The sequence below is a fragment of the Centroberyx affinis genome, unplaced genomic scaffold (assembly GCF_046629955.1).
Source record: "Centroberyx affinis isolate AG114_WGS23_722 - 3 ecotype Tasmania unplaced genomic scaffold, CSIRO-AGI_Caff_v1 ptg002145l_1, whole genome shotgun sequence".
NCBI classification, from domain to species: domain Eukaryota; kingdom Metazoa; phylum Chordata; class Actinopteri; order Beryciformes; family Berycidae; genus Centroberyx; species Centroberyx affinis.
Window position 1 is genome coordinate 11,824 of NW_027280463.1, and position 16,832 is coordinate 28,655.

At 45.3% G+C, this 16,832-nt stretch overlaps 1 protein-coding gene across 1 annotated transcript in view; it reads left to right on the forward strand.

Moving 5' to 3' along the window:
• Window positions 1-1,801: 1,801 nt before the first annotated feature.
• The window catches only part of LOC139654726 (plexin-A4-like), a gene marked incomplete at its 3' end in the record, with an annotated part of 53,384 nt that continues 38,353 nt past the window's right edge, over window positions 1,802-16,832 (forward strand). Inside the window, exons 1-5 of the mRNA XM_071531875.1 lie at window positions 1,802-1,917; window positions 2,029-2,152; window positions 6,997-7,150; window positions 10,064-10,163; window positions 10,442-10,556. Of these exons, the coding sequence (XP_071387976.1) occupies window positions 1,802-1,917; window positions 2,029-2,152; window positions 6,997-7,150; window positions 10,064-10,163; window positions 10,442-10,556 (609 nt within the window). The remainder of the gene's footprint in view (window positions 1,918-2,028; window positions 2,153-6,996; window positions 7,151-10,063; window positions 10,164-10,441; window positions 10,557-16,832) is intronic.

A 16,832-nucleotide genomic window follows, 5' to 3' on the forward strand; every position in this document is an offset into this window, starting at 1 on the left:
AAAGAGAGAAAGAGAGCGAGAATAAATGAGGTTGATCTCAAACTTGACACATCTAACCTCTATTTCACCCATTTATGAATCACATTTATGAATCACTCAGAGCAGTAAGACAAAACGATAGGTTGTGATCCTGTGGCACTCTGCATGTGAGTGTTAAGCACCACTAGCTGTTCAGGATGTAACACTGTATCAAGGAAGGAACAAAGACAAACTCTCTCTCTCCCTCTCTCTCTCACACACACACACACTTATACACACACATACACACCTACAAAACTCCATTTACATGTATTTACATTGATGGTGTTGATGATCATGATGTACATTTGCCAGGATTATTCCTCTGGAGCTTAGTAAAGACCCATAGCTGTAAACAACACCCCTGTAGGTACACCTGCAAACAGGCTTTGTGTGCGTATGTGTTTGTGTGCGTGTTGTGTGTATGCGTGTCTATGTGTGTGTGAGCATTTGAGTTGAATGTGCTTATATGTGTGTAGGTATGGGTTTCTGTGTGTGTTGTTCGTCTGAAGGTACATTATATATGATGCAGTCTTATTAAATCAGTGTAGAAAAGCAGGAACAGACAGGAGTGATAGAGAAGCACAAAGGAACCCGAAGCGATTAAACCCCTACTCAAACCAGCTTAGCAGTGAAAACCTCACAGAAAGCCAACAATTGTTGCCTCCCTTTAAATCTCGCTTCTTTATCTCGCTTCTTTATTCCTTTCTCTCATGCTCCCTCTCTCTCTCTCTCTCTCTCTCTCTCTCTCTCTCTCTCTCTCTCTCTCTCTCTCTCTCTCTCTCTCTCTCTCTCTACCCCTCCTCCTGCTCTCTCTCTCGAACAGATTATTTCTTTTCTTTTCCTTTATGTCTGTCCTCTTTTCGGCGCGTTAGGCCGCTTAACTTTACAATACACATGTCGGGTCAAAACCCATCCCCCCCCCAATCCCCCCAGTTCAGGATAAAAAGCTTCTCACTGCATAAGGTATTACTGTATCTCAGCCGTCAACCACCTCAAAAGTCCTCTTTCGTTCGTTCATTACGCCCTCTTTCTTTCTTTTTATTCTTTCATTTCTCCAAAGGAGTTTTAGGGCACTCTGTGGATTTGCCAGGTTGTTAATTGCACTGCAAGTTTTTGTCTAAATCAATAGGGGATTAAACTTGAATAAGTTTATGAGGGGATTAGATGAGAGCGTGTGTGTGTGTGTATGTGTGAAGAATAGAGGAATCTGGAGAAGTGGAGGGGTTAAGGTTGTATCACGGTTCAGGCCGGTTGGTTTCTCACACAATTTCTCACCAAATATAGTTGTATCAACAAAGCTAGGCTTCATTGGTTTTTCCTCAGCTACCTTTGTTGGAATATTTGAGTTTCTAAAATCCTCTGCAAGTGCCCGATGGGAATACTCTGCAGTTCTCATACCCACCTCAATAACACAACCATTTAGATGTTCTTAATAATGGGACCTACCCTATATAAAGGGATAATGTTTGGAATTGTGAGCCGGCAAATTCCCCCTACTGCACAAAAGAAGGTCTAGTCCTCCAGTCCTCCACACCGCTGTAATGGAGTGGATTAGACCACCTGGTCTGGTATTAAAGGAGGGGAGGAATTCATCCCTACCCCCCACCAACATCCACTCTCCACCTGCACTTGGCACTGCCCATGAATGCCAGTCATTAAGGCAGTTTTACAAAGACGAGGCCTGCCCCCTTCCCAACGGACCGGCTCCACTTCCACATATAGAGCAACCATTGTTTTAAATGCTACTGCTCCCAGCCCCTGGAGAATAGGTTTCCATTCAATGGCTGGTGTAGCCACTGCACTGCCGGAGGAGAAATATGATAAATGTGTCTACCTCCCTCTGTCAGGGAGCGACGGGACATTCTCTTTTTCCCAGGTGCCAACAGGTGGAAAGGGGTAAGCCCTGGTCAGGTTACTAGGGAGGGAGAAGGAGGGTGTGTGTGTGTGTGCGTGTGTGCGTGTGTGTGAACAGTGAATAACACCCCCCCTCTTGTGTGTGTTTTCCAGGTGCACCAGAAAGGAGAAATGCGAGCGCTCATCGGAGCCCCGGCGCTTTGCATCAGACATCAAGCAGTGTGTGCGCCTCAGTGTCCACCCAAACAACATCTCTGTGTCCCAGTTTAGTGTCACGGTGAGTGGATAAAAACACACACTACTCCTGATCTACAAAAAAATAAACAATGAAACAACAAAAATTGACTAGATATACAATGGCGGCCATTGTGCATTTATTCTTCATCTATCCTGCATTACTGTTAAAGCTTTTCTTTTTCAAATGTTGTGAAGTAGAAGGGAGTTGGCATTACCCCATCGTTTTTATTATTTTATAATCATGCCACTTTCTTGTGCCCTCAGGAAAAGTAAGTGAAAAGTAATCAAAATTTGAATTGCACATAATCTGATCATTTTTCTGTCAACAAGGAAGAAGCAATGCAGCAAGCGCTTGTTTTACTGCAGCCATATTGCAGTAAACAGTGGGAATTCTCAAGTGGCCTGTATAGTTCCCTCATGAAGCTAGAAAATCATCCTCATTTGAAATTGTCTGCTCATTGCACTGTAGTCAACGCTGAATGTGTTAGTGAGACAAAAATTATTTTGGCAGATTGACAATATTACACTCTAAAGTATAATTCATAATCAGTGCAATATAATTATCCCCAAGATACTGATTAGTAGTAGAAGCATGTCAGTGTTAATTCTACAATCCTGCGTTACATCATTTTACTGCATGCCAACTTGCATCCTTCAAATCCTGAACAAAAGTCACAGTCCTCTAAATACTGACCCAACAAATGTCAACAATCATTAAGAGCCAACAGTTTTAGCTCAGTGTGTTTTTTCTGTGATTGTTGGCAGCTACTCGCAGCACTTGTTTTTTGTCCTGGACATTCTAAAACAGCTGCCAAAATTGTTAATTGTTATTGCTTGTTAGACTCTACTGATTAGTGTGCATGGAGCTGTGATTCAGTGGGGCAAAGAGATGCACCTCTGAAACTGAAGAAATACAAAGTTTTGTTATAGTTGTTGGGTCATCATTTTGTTACCCCTGGTTCTAGCAGAGTGCACAGATTCTGCATTTACACTCATATATCTGTTAAGATGAAAGAGCATGTGATAGAATACAGGTGCAAACTCATTTTCACTGAGTTACGTTGCTATATACAGGACTCAAACTAATGACCATGTGCTGTCAGCTGATTTAGCTTGTGTGTGTGTGTGTTTGTCTGTGTGTGCGTGTCTGTCTGTGGGTTTGTGCACACTCCCCCCAGAGTGCTCTGGTGTCAGTGAAATTCATCAAAGACAGACCCGTGGCCTTTCCTGTTTTTATCCCTGCGTAACCCCACATTCCACCCCACCGAGATTAGAGCAGTGTTTCTCAGCCAGACCTCAAGTAACCTCTGTCCTGCAAGTTTTTACTTGTTCCAATCTTTTCATGCTAGCCATGTTGAAGTAGAGCCTTTTCTACTGCTCAACCAATCAGCAGTAAGCCCTTAATTGGATCAGGTGTGCAAGAGTAGCGCTGAAACAAAAACCTGTAGGACAGGGGTTACTTTAGGACTGGATTGGGAAACACTGGATTAGAGAACAAACATACTCATTGGGACATGAACAGTAGGGCTGTTGTGCGTGTGTGGGTAGGTGTGTGTCAACATGTGTGTGTGTCATGTTACTGCTGGTTCTGGAGAGGACTGGCAGTGTCTGAACACATCATACTTTTGTTCTATTGTTCTTGTTTGTTGCTCATCACCCTGTTCTATAGCTTCTAAAACCTAGATTTTTCAAAAACTGCTTCAGATCAGTGCGTGTGTTGGCCTGACAAAATACTGTAAGTGTTGCTACCGTATCTTCATTGCGTACAGTATTGAAAGATACTATATTTTAAAGGCCATAACACTGAATGTTATGAAAATCCCACTGACCCCTCAGTGCTGTCGCATTTCAATTCCATTTCCTATTTAATGGACGTTTGGAAATGGCTTTTAATCTCAGAGGCCAAGTGCATAAATATCCAATATGATTTTCTAAGGTCAAGCCTGGATGACTATCCTCCATCCCCGTTGCTCCCTTCAGCAGCTCTGCGGGTCACACAAGAGGGGTTGATTTTCCAACATACACCTCTGCATCGCTCTAATGATATTCATGGAGTGTGTGTGTTTGTGTGTGTGTCTGTCTGTGCTCTGCCTCAAGCCTGAGCCTTTGGAGAGCGTTTAACTTTTCCCAGCGAGCGGGCATTACCCAAAGGCTATGCCACACATCCCTCCAGTTGATTGCGGGCAGAGGCTTCTGGCAGACAGATAGGGGCCCCTCCTTGACCTTTGTGTTTATTAAATATTTGTTTGAGAAGATAAACCAGAGCCTTCTCTAGAGAAACAGAGAGACATTCAGCTATTGAAATTAGTCACTTTCTCGGAAAAAGACATTATTTTGCTCCTCGTATGTTTTCATTTTTATTTCCTCTTGTTCTTGTTTGCTTGTTCCCTTGATGTTTGTTCTGTTATAAGCTTCAGGTGGAAAGTACATAGGTCAATACCTATACATATTTTTTCTTTGTGTGTCTGTTTCCTAAAGTATCTTTTTCTTTAAAGTGTTAAATCAATAGCTACAACTCCACGCCTACAGCTCCAAACTCAAATATAGATATACATGTATATATATGTATATTTTTTTTCCAAATGATTTACTCATGGCATCATAAGAGTCTAACAGTATATTAAGACAAAGCCATGACTGGATCATAATAGGATCTCTTCTTTCTGGTGAAATTATTATAATTTTACCATTTATCAGCATGTACACTGTAGAGTATAACATAAAGTCAATCTGCAGATCCACCCTATGAGCAAAACCTTTGTGCGTGAGTATGTGCATTGATATTTATAGGCCTAGCATGTCAGTGCAGTGGTTCATTTCAGAATAGATAATATAGGGTAGATATAAGGATGGAGTCGACTGAACTTATCTCTCTTATCTGTGTTTGTAACAAAAGATGTGGCAGGGAACTAGCTGCGTTTGAATAAATTCACACCAAATGTTTGAGGCAAAGGTGTTCTTTTTTATTTCACCATGGCAACACAAACAACCCATCATCACATATCCTCTGCATTAGATATGGTGTGTTATAGACTAGAGGACGACATTTGTGTGTGTGGGTGTGCGCGCTCCGTGTGTGTGTGGTGTTTGTGTGTTTCTGTTAACATGAGCGCCGGGTTATTTTCATATTCATGAAGCCCTGCTGTGGCGAAGGCAAGGCCGTGACTGCTCCAAATGTAATTGAGGAAACTCTAGGCTAGCTGTATTCCCTCCTTAAAAGGAAAAATAAATTAAAGTGAAAGAAGAAGAGGGAGAGTGGGCGAGCGAGTAAGGGAGAGGTTGTGTGAGAGACAGAAGCCCCGGTCATGTATTGTCCATCTTATATGGGAAGCTCTGTATCTGTTCACACCGGCGCCGCCGTCTTTTCATTAAACAGCAATATAAAAACAGCACAGGTCAGCCCTTCTCTGCCGCTGAAGCAGCTTTCAGCAGCGCATCACAAGTGTACTATGGACTGCGCCTCAAATCAATGCCCAGACCAAGGCCCACTGCAGACACGCGTTTCCATCAATATGTATATTTTGGTCTTGACCCCACTCCACCTGCCTCTCCAACGCTCGTGTTTTTTCCTCCTCATTCAAGGAGAATGCTTTTTTTTTTCTTTTTCCTCCTACTCTACCTGAAGTCAGAAAAGTTTTTGCAGAGGGAGAGAGAGAGAGAGCTTACACAGCGTTTTCAAGAGAAGAGGGAAAATCTGCATTCTTTGTTTCCCAGAGATTCCTCTTATCCCTCTCTGTCCAGCAGCCTGTACGTCTGCCCTTTTCTCCTCACCTCCATTCTTCACTGTCTCATTCTCCACCTCGCTCTCCCTGCTTCCTCTCTCCCCCCCTAGTCCCTAGTCTCTCTCTTTTCATCCCTTACTTTGTTCCAGCCATCTATATTTAATTGGACTGCACCATCTCTTCTCACCCTTCTCTCCTCCACCTCCCTCGCCTCTCTCTTTCCACCATTTCTTTCTCTCAGACAGGGTGTCAGGACACATATGCACGTTGGCGTGGGATGTGAAATCCACATGGCCCCGCAAAGCCACAAGGCATTGTGGGAGGTGGCCAGAAGGGCAGTGAACTTTTATGAAGACCATAATACAATACTAATTCAAGCTGCCTCTCTCTACCTCTTGTGTCATTGCTCCTGCCGTTCTCTCTCTCTCTCTCTCTCTCTCTCCCTCTCCCTCTCCCCTCTCCTCTCCCTCTCTCACCTCTCTGTCTCTTCCTATCCATAGACATTCATGTCAGCATGCAGTAATAGGTCAGAGTGTTGTAATTGGACTTCTGGGCAGGATGCATCTGATGCCTGTTCAGATACTGACCTCTCGTTCAAGAGTCCCTCAGTAGTCCCTTTGGCAACTGACCGCACTGCAGATGGCTCTTTGCTCTGTACAGAATTTGCAGCTGTGTCTCTGCTCAGCCACATTGTGTTACAGTCATATGCAAAGCCCATATTGACTCACAAACAAATGTTTAGTGCGCACAGACTCGAACACTGTAGTCGTATAATAACAGTTGGGGGCCAGATCTAAGATGTCCATCTCATCAATTGCAGCTATAAAAGACACTTCATCATAGTTCAGCAGTAATATTGTGAATTGCTGAATCACTGTGTGACGTCTCCTGGTATCTTGTTATAAATGGGAGGCCATTGCAGCTCATTTCCTCCCTCTCTTTTGTGTCTCTAGCTGGCGCTGGATCCCCGCAGTGTCAAAGCTTTTGATGACACAGATTTTCATATTTACTTAACAGTTGCCCACTTTCAGCAGTTTATTATTCTTTTGTCATCACTATATCAGCCCATGCAATGATCCCACAGCGGATATTTCACAAGTATAATACTGAGGAGCATACTGACAGTATTAAACTCCCCCTTTCCGTCTTTCCCTCTCTTCAGTTGGTGTTGGAGGCCCACAATGTCCCAGAACTTTCTGCGGGCGTCAACTGCACCTTTGAGGACCTGGCTGAGATGGACGGCCTGGTGGAGGGAAACCGCATCAAGTGCTTCTCCCCCGCCGAGAAGGAGGTGCCACGTATCATTGTCGACAAAGGTAAGGACGGGAACCCAGATCAGTCCTTTCCTGTATAAAAACAGGGATTTGAGACTAGGTGGGTATACTGTTAACTCCACCATCCATGGTTTTACTCAGTTACTCAGTATTACTATCATTATGGAGTCAACTGAGGAAAATGTGACTATATGATCAGAGTGTCACTTTAAATTTAACCATTGCCGGAGTCCACTTGCTTGCCACTCATATGACACATGTTGGAACAGAAACATACTTGTCTGAAGCACACATTCATCTGGATGTTCCCCCCTCAGTCAGAAGCGTGCCATTTATTGGCCTGGGGTTACGAGTGTTTGAGTGTTTTTGTTTTCCTGTTGCCATCAGTAGCTCAGCAGGCCTTGGAGCATTGCCCTAGGACATGTTTAGTAATTGAATGAACGTTGAATGAACATTAGTCTTTACACTGCTGAGGGATTTATTTACCACCCTCACTCAAAGTGGATGCGCACCAGAAGGAGTTATGGGACCCCGGTTAACCCCAGTGCAGGATGGGGTGTATCATTCCACTCAACCGGGACTTCTTTCTACAGCATTTCAGCTAATTTAGAGCTAGGAGATGACATGGTCCCCTCAGACAGTGTCACCGCTTTCATCGCTTTCAAGAGAGGAAAAGATAAAACATTTCTGACAATATTCATTCCACAAGAAGAGAGGGGGGGGGAAAGACTTGCTTCTTTTTTTTTCTGTCTTTCTAATTCCCTCGCTCTTCTCCTCCTCTGTTCTCCGTGGTTGGCTAAGCCCAGTCTAATTTAACAATGCTCCCATCTGGGCAGGCCTGTCCCCGGGCACGCAATCCTTCATCGCCAAGCCCTGATGTGTCCTCATGTTGAGATAATGAAGATGCCATACTTCCACAAAAAATAGAAAAAAATGAATAATGAATGGAAAGACAGAGAGAAAGTGGGGAGAAAAAAGAAAGAGATCCAATCCACAATGCTCGAACTTTACAAATATCATACAGATGCTCACTGATGCTTGTTAAGCTTCTGTGTTTAGCCCCACACTGCTCTCTATCATATTGTTTTTGCTGGGCCCCTCCACTACTTCAATCCAAATTCCAGACGAAGAAAACAATACACACACTTCACATGAAAATATTTAAATGAATTCCACTGAGAATGTTCTTGATACTGGAGCCAGAAACCATACATGAGGTGAATTAATAGATGGCTGGTATTGTGGCTTGGACCAGTAGCTTGTGGCAAGTGTGTATGAAGCACTGCGTGAATAATGATAGCTGTATAGACTGGAGTGGAGGGAGAGGGGGTGAGCAGGCCACCATGAAATTACGGTGCTGGAGAGACCTGCTGGGCTCAGCCGTACACACATGCACACACACACACACTCACATATACCTTCATTTATACAGTGCATGCACACACACACAAGCACAAGCATACATAAGCACAAGCACACTTGCACGCACGTACACTCACATATACACTCATTCATACAACACACACGCACACACACACACACACACACACACACACACTGTAGCACTGTAATAAAGCAATTTACAGACAGACAGCACACATTTACAGATGTGAGGCTGATAGAGAGCCTGAGGGGGCTTTGGGGAATTAAAAACATTTGTTCAGTGTTCGTCATGTCTGCCGCATGTAAAGCTGGTGATTCTGCAGTAATGCAAACATGCATGTGTACAAACATAACCTCAAACACACACAAATAACACAGCCTTTCTCTGTCTGTCTGACTCACACACTTACATCCTCTCCCTATTTCAGGTAGGAAAATTCCCCCATTTTTGCCTACATTTGGCACTTTGATCCCCCATTTTTACCAGTACTCATTAGTCTCAGTATGGGTGAGGGCGAGAGAGAAAAGAAGGGAAAGAGAGAGACGGGGTGATGAGAGAGGGAGGGATAGATAGTGTTAGCAGGCTTCAAGGTAACATTTAGGTGGCCTAATTAGGACAGATCCGTTGTCGGCGGCGCTTTACAGTGATTGATGAATGATTCCTTCTTTGTTAGAGAGATGGAGAGAGACACGGGGGAGAAGGAGGAGAGAGAGGGCGGAAGGGAGCGAAAAGAGAGCTGTGTATAGAGATAGAGAGGGGACAAGAGAGAGAGAGAGAGCAGTTAGATGTGTGGATGTGCTGTTGAATTAAACATGAACTCCTTCATTAGGGCCAGACAAAAGGACACACCAAATACGGATGAGGCGCACACACACACACACACACGCACACACGCACACACAGATTCTTTTTCATCTCCTTCCCCCTTTACCTTGTCAAAGACGCTCTCAAAGACTTTCTTGGGGAATATTTTCTAACCCAAGGGGATTGCGTGCGCACCAACTTTTATTGTCTCTTGCAGGGCGGCAGGATAGGGAGACTTAACCCAACAAAACCCTCCTGCTCTCCCTCTCTCTTAAGAAACTGCCTCTGCCTCTGCAACAGGCTGAGCACCTGTGGCTCAAAGCAGTGCTGTCATCTTTGTTCATGGAAAAATCTAATGTGACTAGACACTGAAAGAGGATATGTGAATGAGTGAATAAATTTTTTATTTTTTTACTCCTTTATATCATAAAGGCATTCATTCTTTAAATGTGTCTTCCCATTGCTTGCAGTGGAAAAGTAGTTGTGACATGCTACTATTGTAACACAGGTTAATACTGGCATTATAATACAGTTCAATTCTGTTTTATTTCTCCAATTTGCTTCCAAAGCTGAACGAACCTGTCCAAAATTGTTTCACCAAATGAGGCATATGTAACAAGTAAAAATAATTATCTCTCTTTCTCTCTCACTCTTTTTCTGTTTGCCTTGCACTGTCTTGCTTCTTTCCTGACTGCAGTGCATTCTGTCTTCCTCTGTGTACAGAAATGAAAAAAAATCAAACTGACTGTGATCACTGTTTTCTCCAGGTGACCACCAGATCGTCCAGCTCTATCTCAAGTCTAAGGAGACGGGCCTGGCTTTTGCGAATACCAGTTTTGTCTTCTACAACTGTAGCGTTCACAAGTCGTAAGTCTTTTAAAAACTCTCCAATTACCATTTTACACACAGTATAATCAAGATTGTTTTCATATACCTCTGAGACACATAGACATATGCATTTCACCAGAGGTAAAATTTGTAGTCATTCCATGTCACTGTCCCTGGACATTTCAAGTCATAAATTTCTAGCGGCGATATCGGGTTTCTTTTCTCTAGTGTATTTTGCTGTAGTGCAATTCTCATTCAATACCACCTCCTCTTCCGTCTCCTCCTGCTCCATCCCCTCCTTCTCCTTCTCCATACAGATGTCTGTCATGTGTGAGCAGTCCCTACCAGTGCCACTGGTGTAAATACAGACATGACTGTACCCACGACCCGCGCACATGCTCCTTCCAGGAGGGACGAGTCAAGAAGCCTGAGGTGAGTCTCCAGCCAGGGCCAGAGGTCAGGGTGAATGTGATTTCTCCTTGACCCACTGTTTTGGATATGAAATGCTTTGGGACTCCATTTTCTTCTTTTGAATTACTAGTTAATGATTTTGAAGTGAAGAAACAGAAGAACTGCATCATCTCAGCTATTAATATAATACAGACACACACCTGTTTTGATAATCAGAAGTCTACAGATATCTACTCTTACTCAGTGGACATTTAATGGACTGGTGAATTCTATTTCTGCTGTATTTGGTTCATCCCTTTGCAGCACCCACAATTTAGTCCTCAAATCTCACACAATCATTCTCCGTGTCCCTTGTGGGTACAAAGACAATCAAACTCTATCCCACGAAGACAGCGTCCCTGAAACCTCTACTTTTTATTGCCGCCAAGCTTCAGCCAGACATTTCTTATGGGCTGGCGCAGTGATAAAACGAAGCGAAACAAATTGAGCAGAAATGTTTGGCTACGTGAGACTAATAACTATCATTCTAGGTTCCACATACGAAAGGAGTTGTATTAAAAGGATTGAGAGACACCTTTCAACTGCAGCGCTTCCATCTGGCACGCGTCTCTTGGCATGTCTCGCTCTTGACTGCACATCAAAGGGCCGTGGAAGCTAATAAAACGGAGCCATTTCCTCTCGCCCATCCCTATTCCCTGCGACAGCTTAGTCTGTGTGAATTATCAATAGTATTGGCAGCCGGTCCTATTCCCGTCGAAGCAGAGCCCACTGTAATTAGGCTGCTCGGCTGCAGAGGACAAGCCACTCACTGGATGGGGTACATCTCTGTGTCTCCCCGCCTCTTTTCTCTTTCTGTTCGCCCCACCTCACCCCCCCCCACCACCACCACACACACTCCTCTTTTTTTTCTAGTCCGATGAGAGAGAGCTCAATCAGGTTCAATGTCCCTGGCACAGCGGCGGCCCTCAGGGCAGTGCGAGGAGGTAGAGAGGTGGGGCTGGCATATATGTGTGTGTGTGTGTAACCACTGTATAACGGGTGCATCAATGGGTACAGTGTGTGTATCAATGTGTGTGTATATGTCTGACTGTCTACAGTATGCCTGCCCGTACCCTGCTGACTGGAGGTAGTTTTCAGGGGGAGGGGTTTACAGGGAGTTAGTGGCCTGTTAATCCTAGCCTGAGGTGAGCCATGATGAAGATCACTGGTGCTCATGTCTGGGTTGGCAGACGCCGCACGACGGGCAGGGACAAGCTTAGCCAGATTGCCTCCTTTGATGAGCAGTCTGCTCTCAATTGTGTTATTCTGCCCGTGTTTCCCCCGAGCCATTCAACCGGCGCAGACGATATTATTTTCTTTTTCCTGTGTTTTCATTATCCCTTTGAACCTTCTGCTTAGCCAAGCCCGGGCCCGAGTCTTTGCAGGTTTACTTTTCCAATTAACTCAGGCATTGGTGGTCAATATTGACTGAGGATAATAATGTTCGAATCCTCTCCTATTGTGTCGCTGACTAAAAGAAAACCACAAATAGAGTGAGGGGGATTTGGCATTAGCACATTAATGACATCCCTTTTTGGTGGGTGTTTTTCTGTTTGACATGTTGTTTCTGAAAAGCAGGTGTTTTGCAGGCTTAATGAGTTTTAATTTGCTTTTAATTAACCCCTCGGATCCAAGGGCAGGTATTGGCTGCCGAATTTGGGCTGTTGTGATTTAATGACACAAGCATGCTTATATGAACATGCACAGGCACACGCTTACAAAACCCACAATCTCCCATTCCCAAACTCCATATCAGGCAACAAGTCAACTTTGCTTGGTGAAATAGGATGGCCTCTCTTTGCGACCCCTATTCAGATGAATTTTTGTGTACTATTACAATTAAGGGATTTCAGGAAGTGATCTGAATAATCTCTTAATGCTATGCTAATGATCGAGGCCAGGCAAAGCCTCCTACTAGTTGAGCCTGTTGTTAGTATGCATGGCAGGACAGAGTTAAAGCCAGGCCCGGGCGAATGATGGCCGTCTTTTTATTGATACCAAGAGGGGTGCGGGCAGGCGGATCAGACGTTGGCGTGTTGGCACATTAGCCAAGGCCACGTCCCTGTCTGCCCTCCACATATCTCAAGGACTTAGGCATTCAGATGAGCCTCATCAACAATGGACATGCATGTTTGGACGATTAAGGACTTCAGTTGGTTACACTGAATAAATAGTCGAAAGTTATTCACCACCACAACTGCCCCATTGATTTTAATATGAATAGGCTGTGCTTGTTTACCCGATAAACATCATTTGCTTACTTGTGTATTTAGCGCTTTTTCTGACTGCACCCCCAAAGCACACACAAACTCACACCCAAGGCATCTGATGAAACTGAGGACACTGTCTGTCTCTTTGTCTGATCAAAACTATGGCAGGATCCTTCCCTTTCTTCCTCTCTCTTGCCAAGCCTCTCCGTAACACATTCATCCCTTAGGGAAATACAGAAAACCCATAAAATATGGATTAATGATACTGAATATATATCAATACCCCTCAGCATATATATATCCCTGACATTAGGCTCTTCTCCTCCCAGCTGTGTTGATCAAAGCTTGGGAGTTTGTTAGCCAGGAGCATATTGATCAAGTGATCCGGATAATACTATTAAGGAAGCTAAATGACAGTGGCAATAGCCGTTAGATGCCAATAACAGACAGGAACCTTTGAAAGAGGTGCTTGAGTTTGATTCATAGACAAATCAATGTCATGCGCAGGCACTGACTGTCGAGGAGGGAAAAGATTGTCCGTGAGTGTTTGCGGCGTGAAAAGAAATTGAGAATGGAAGCAAATGGCACAGAGAGAGGGAGGGAAATGGCAGAAAGGAGATATTGACAGACATAGTGAAAGAGAGAGAGGCCTCATAATGCCATTGAATCAGCCCATAAGATGGACTTTGCTTAAGAGGAAGGACAGAGGTACAGGGAGAGAAAGCCAAAAAGGGGGGGAGACAGTGAAGAGGGATTTGAAAAGACATTAAGGTGAGGGATGAATGGAGGGATGGGACCGAGACAGAGAGAGAGAGAGAGAGGCAGGGAAGGAGGGAGGGTGAAGAGAGAGCGGGAGAGAGAGTGTGTCTTTGCCCGAGGCCGTGTGGGAGATGATAAAACAGAGGCCAGTCGAAGGGAGGACTTGATAATCAACCACAAGGTGTAGGGGTGTGTGTGGGAAAACTTAAGATTCTCTTCATTTTCACACCTTACACTGATCTAATTATGGGCTTCTCTCTCTCTCTCTCTCTCTCTCTCCTCCCCTCCCTCCATCCCTTCAAACTATGCCAGGGGCTTTTACATTCACAGTTCCCCCTCCCAGCTTCCTACTCTCTTGTCACTCGCCCTCTCTCTCCACCCTTCACACCTCCCACTGGTCCTTAATTATCAGATCTAAGTAGGTCCCCAAGAAGAAAAGAAAGACGGGGAAAAGAGAAGGGAGAGACAATCAGTGAGAGGGAGTTGGTGACAGAGAAAGAGAGAGAGGGTCAGCGAGATAGATGGAAAGAGCAACAGGGGCTGGATAGTGAGAGAGATAGAGCGAGAGGAGGAGAGAGAATCGGAGAGGAGGTCAGGGAAAACAATGAGTCACTGATGGAGAGAGGACGAACAAGAATGAAGGATAATTATATAGACAGTAAAGACAGACGCCGACTTGGTTTTTTAGTAGTCAGGGCTTATTATGTGGTTGTGATGAGTCATGCTATTGACAGGTACTTTTCTCTTTCTAGTGCAGGTCCTTGATTACTTGACTACAGGGCTATCACTGAGCCTCACATCACTCACACACACACACACACTTTCCCATGTAAAGAATACCTTGTGGTCTCTCTTGCCTCCTTCTGTTCAATCAGCTCTCTCTCCCTCCCTCCCTTCAGCTCGGAAAAATATATTAACCTCGACTGATTAGTAGCTTTCTCAAACAGAGCAAAGTTTTTATAAGGGCATCATAGGCTCTCCTCTCCTCCTCTCCTCCACAGTCTCTGTTATGGCAGGAGTCAATCACTGGGGGTCATAAAGCTGCCAGCGCTACCACTCGGCATCACTCAACGGTATGGAGTGCTGATAGAGAGAAGACGATGGGATACTTAGAAAAATTGAGGAGGGTGGGGGGTGGGGGGGGTTTAGAAGAGTTTGTGTGTGTGTGTGAGAGAGAGAGAGAGAGAGAGAGAGGGTGTTCCACAAAATGACGGTGCACAATCTTCATGTGTGACTTCAATGCGAGGCTCGGACCAGAGGACGCACCCTTCACGTACCACGACACCACTAACCACAATGGCGAATATCTTGCTGCCCTACTCATGGAACACGAGCTACTAGCTGCGAACATCCTGTTCTGGAAAAGAATGGGCAAAAGATGGACCTTCCAGGACCGGGCTACCAGTATGTTACGTCAGCTGGACTACATACTGGTAAGGCACAGGTGGAGGAACTATCCTGAACGCTGAACCTTACAGCACGTTCAACTCTGTGGGCTCTGATCATCGAGTGGCTTCCATGAGGGTGCGACTGAGCCTGAGGTCCCCAAGCCAAGCCCGAGGATCCGATATGACTGGAAGGCGTTCTCGACAAGTCCTGACCATCAAGCCAGATACACAGCGGAGGTAAGAAATCGGTTTCAGCTACTGGGTGCGGAGGAGGAGCCTAATGCAAAGTACGGGCGGTTTGTCACTGCGAATGCGGAGGCGACTAGGATGTGTGTGCCGGTGATGGAGAAGATCAGAATCTCCCCGAGGGCCAAGCATCCGGAGGTCGTGGTAGCACGTGAAAAAGTGGAGGATGCACGCCGAAGCTTCGATCATGAGCGGACCCCGGAGAATCGTGAGGTATTGAATGAGGCCAAACAGCTTCTCTTCAATACATACGGCAAGATCAAGGGGGAGGAGCTGATGGGAAGGGTTCGGAGAGTGGAGGCAGCTCAGGGCGAACAACAGTATGGGGAGTCATGGAGGGTCATAAATGAGATGTGTGGGCGCAAAAGGTCAAAGGATGGACAGGTTGCAGGTAGCAGCCCGGAAGAGAGGGTGACCTCCTGGTTCACCCACTTCCGGAATCTCCTAGGCACACACCTGACAGTGGATGGAGCTGAGGAAGAGATACCTGCAGTCCTTACAAATCTCAATATTGATGATGGTCCCTTTACAGCCAGGGAGTTCGCCAGAGTGAAATCCACTCTGAAGCAGGGGAAAGTGCTGGGCCGGACGGTATTCCCCCAGAGGTCTTTAAGAATTGCGATCTTGATGACATCATCCTGATCGAGATTTGCAACCTTGCTCTGATGAAAAACAACAAGCCTGATATGTGGTCTCTCTCTAACATCATCCCAGTGTCTAAATCTGGAGATCTCTCGAAACCAGACAACTACCGCGGCATCAGTCTGACATGTATCATTGCAAAGATGTACAACCGCATGATACTAAACCGGATACGGTGCGCCATCGACCCCCACTTGAGAGAGAAGGCTAAATGCCAAGAAAACCGAGGTTATCACCTACAACATCCTCCAGGACCATCCACCTCTAACGACAACAGGAGGCATTGCTCTGAAAGAAGTCAATGACTTCAAATACCCGGGCTCATGGGTCAACTCGTCAGAGCAAGACCTTAAAGTGAGGAAGGCGCTTGCATGGAAGGCTCTGAATGGCATGACCAGTGTGTGGAACTCCAACCTCCCCCGACATATAAGCTCAGCTTCTTCTCTGAGACAGTAGAGTCCGTTCTCCTATATGGCTGTGAATGCTGGACCCTGAAGCCCACCCTGCAGAAGTCCCTGGATGGGTGCTACACCAGAATGCTTCGAGCAGTACTAAACATCGACCAGAACGAGCACATTACCAACAAGCATCTGTATGGGGGGTTACCAAGGTTGAGTGAGAAGATAGCATCCAGGAGAATGAGGCTAGCCGGTCACTGCCAGAGACACCGGGAGCTCCCAGCCAGCAAGCTGGTGCTGTGGGAGCCAACACACGGGCATCGATCAACGTACGTGGACATACTGAAGAAAGATGCAGGGGCAGAAAGTACTGGCAAGCTAGCCAGATGCATGGAGGATCGAGATGAGTGGAAACGCCGCTGGAGGGCTCCTCCGAGGACGACCTAATTGATTGATTGATTGACAAACTTCCTCTCCCATTTTCTTTCCCCTTGCTTTTTTTTTAACTTTGATTTGTGTCTCTGTGTATTTATGAGGGTTTGTATTAGGTGTGTGTGGTTTGTGTGTATGTCTGTGTCTGTGTGGGTATTTGCATTTGCTCCTACAGTATATCTG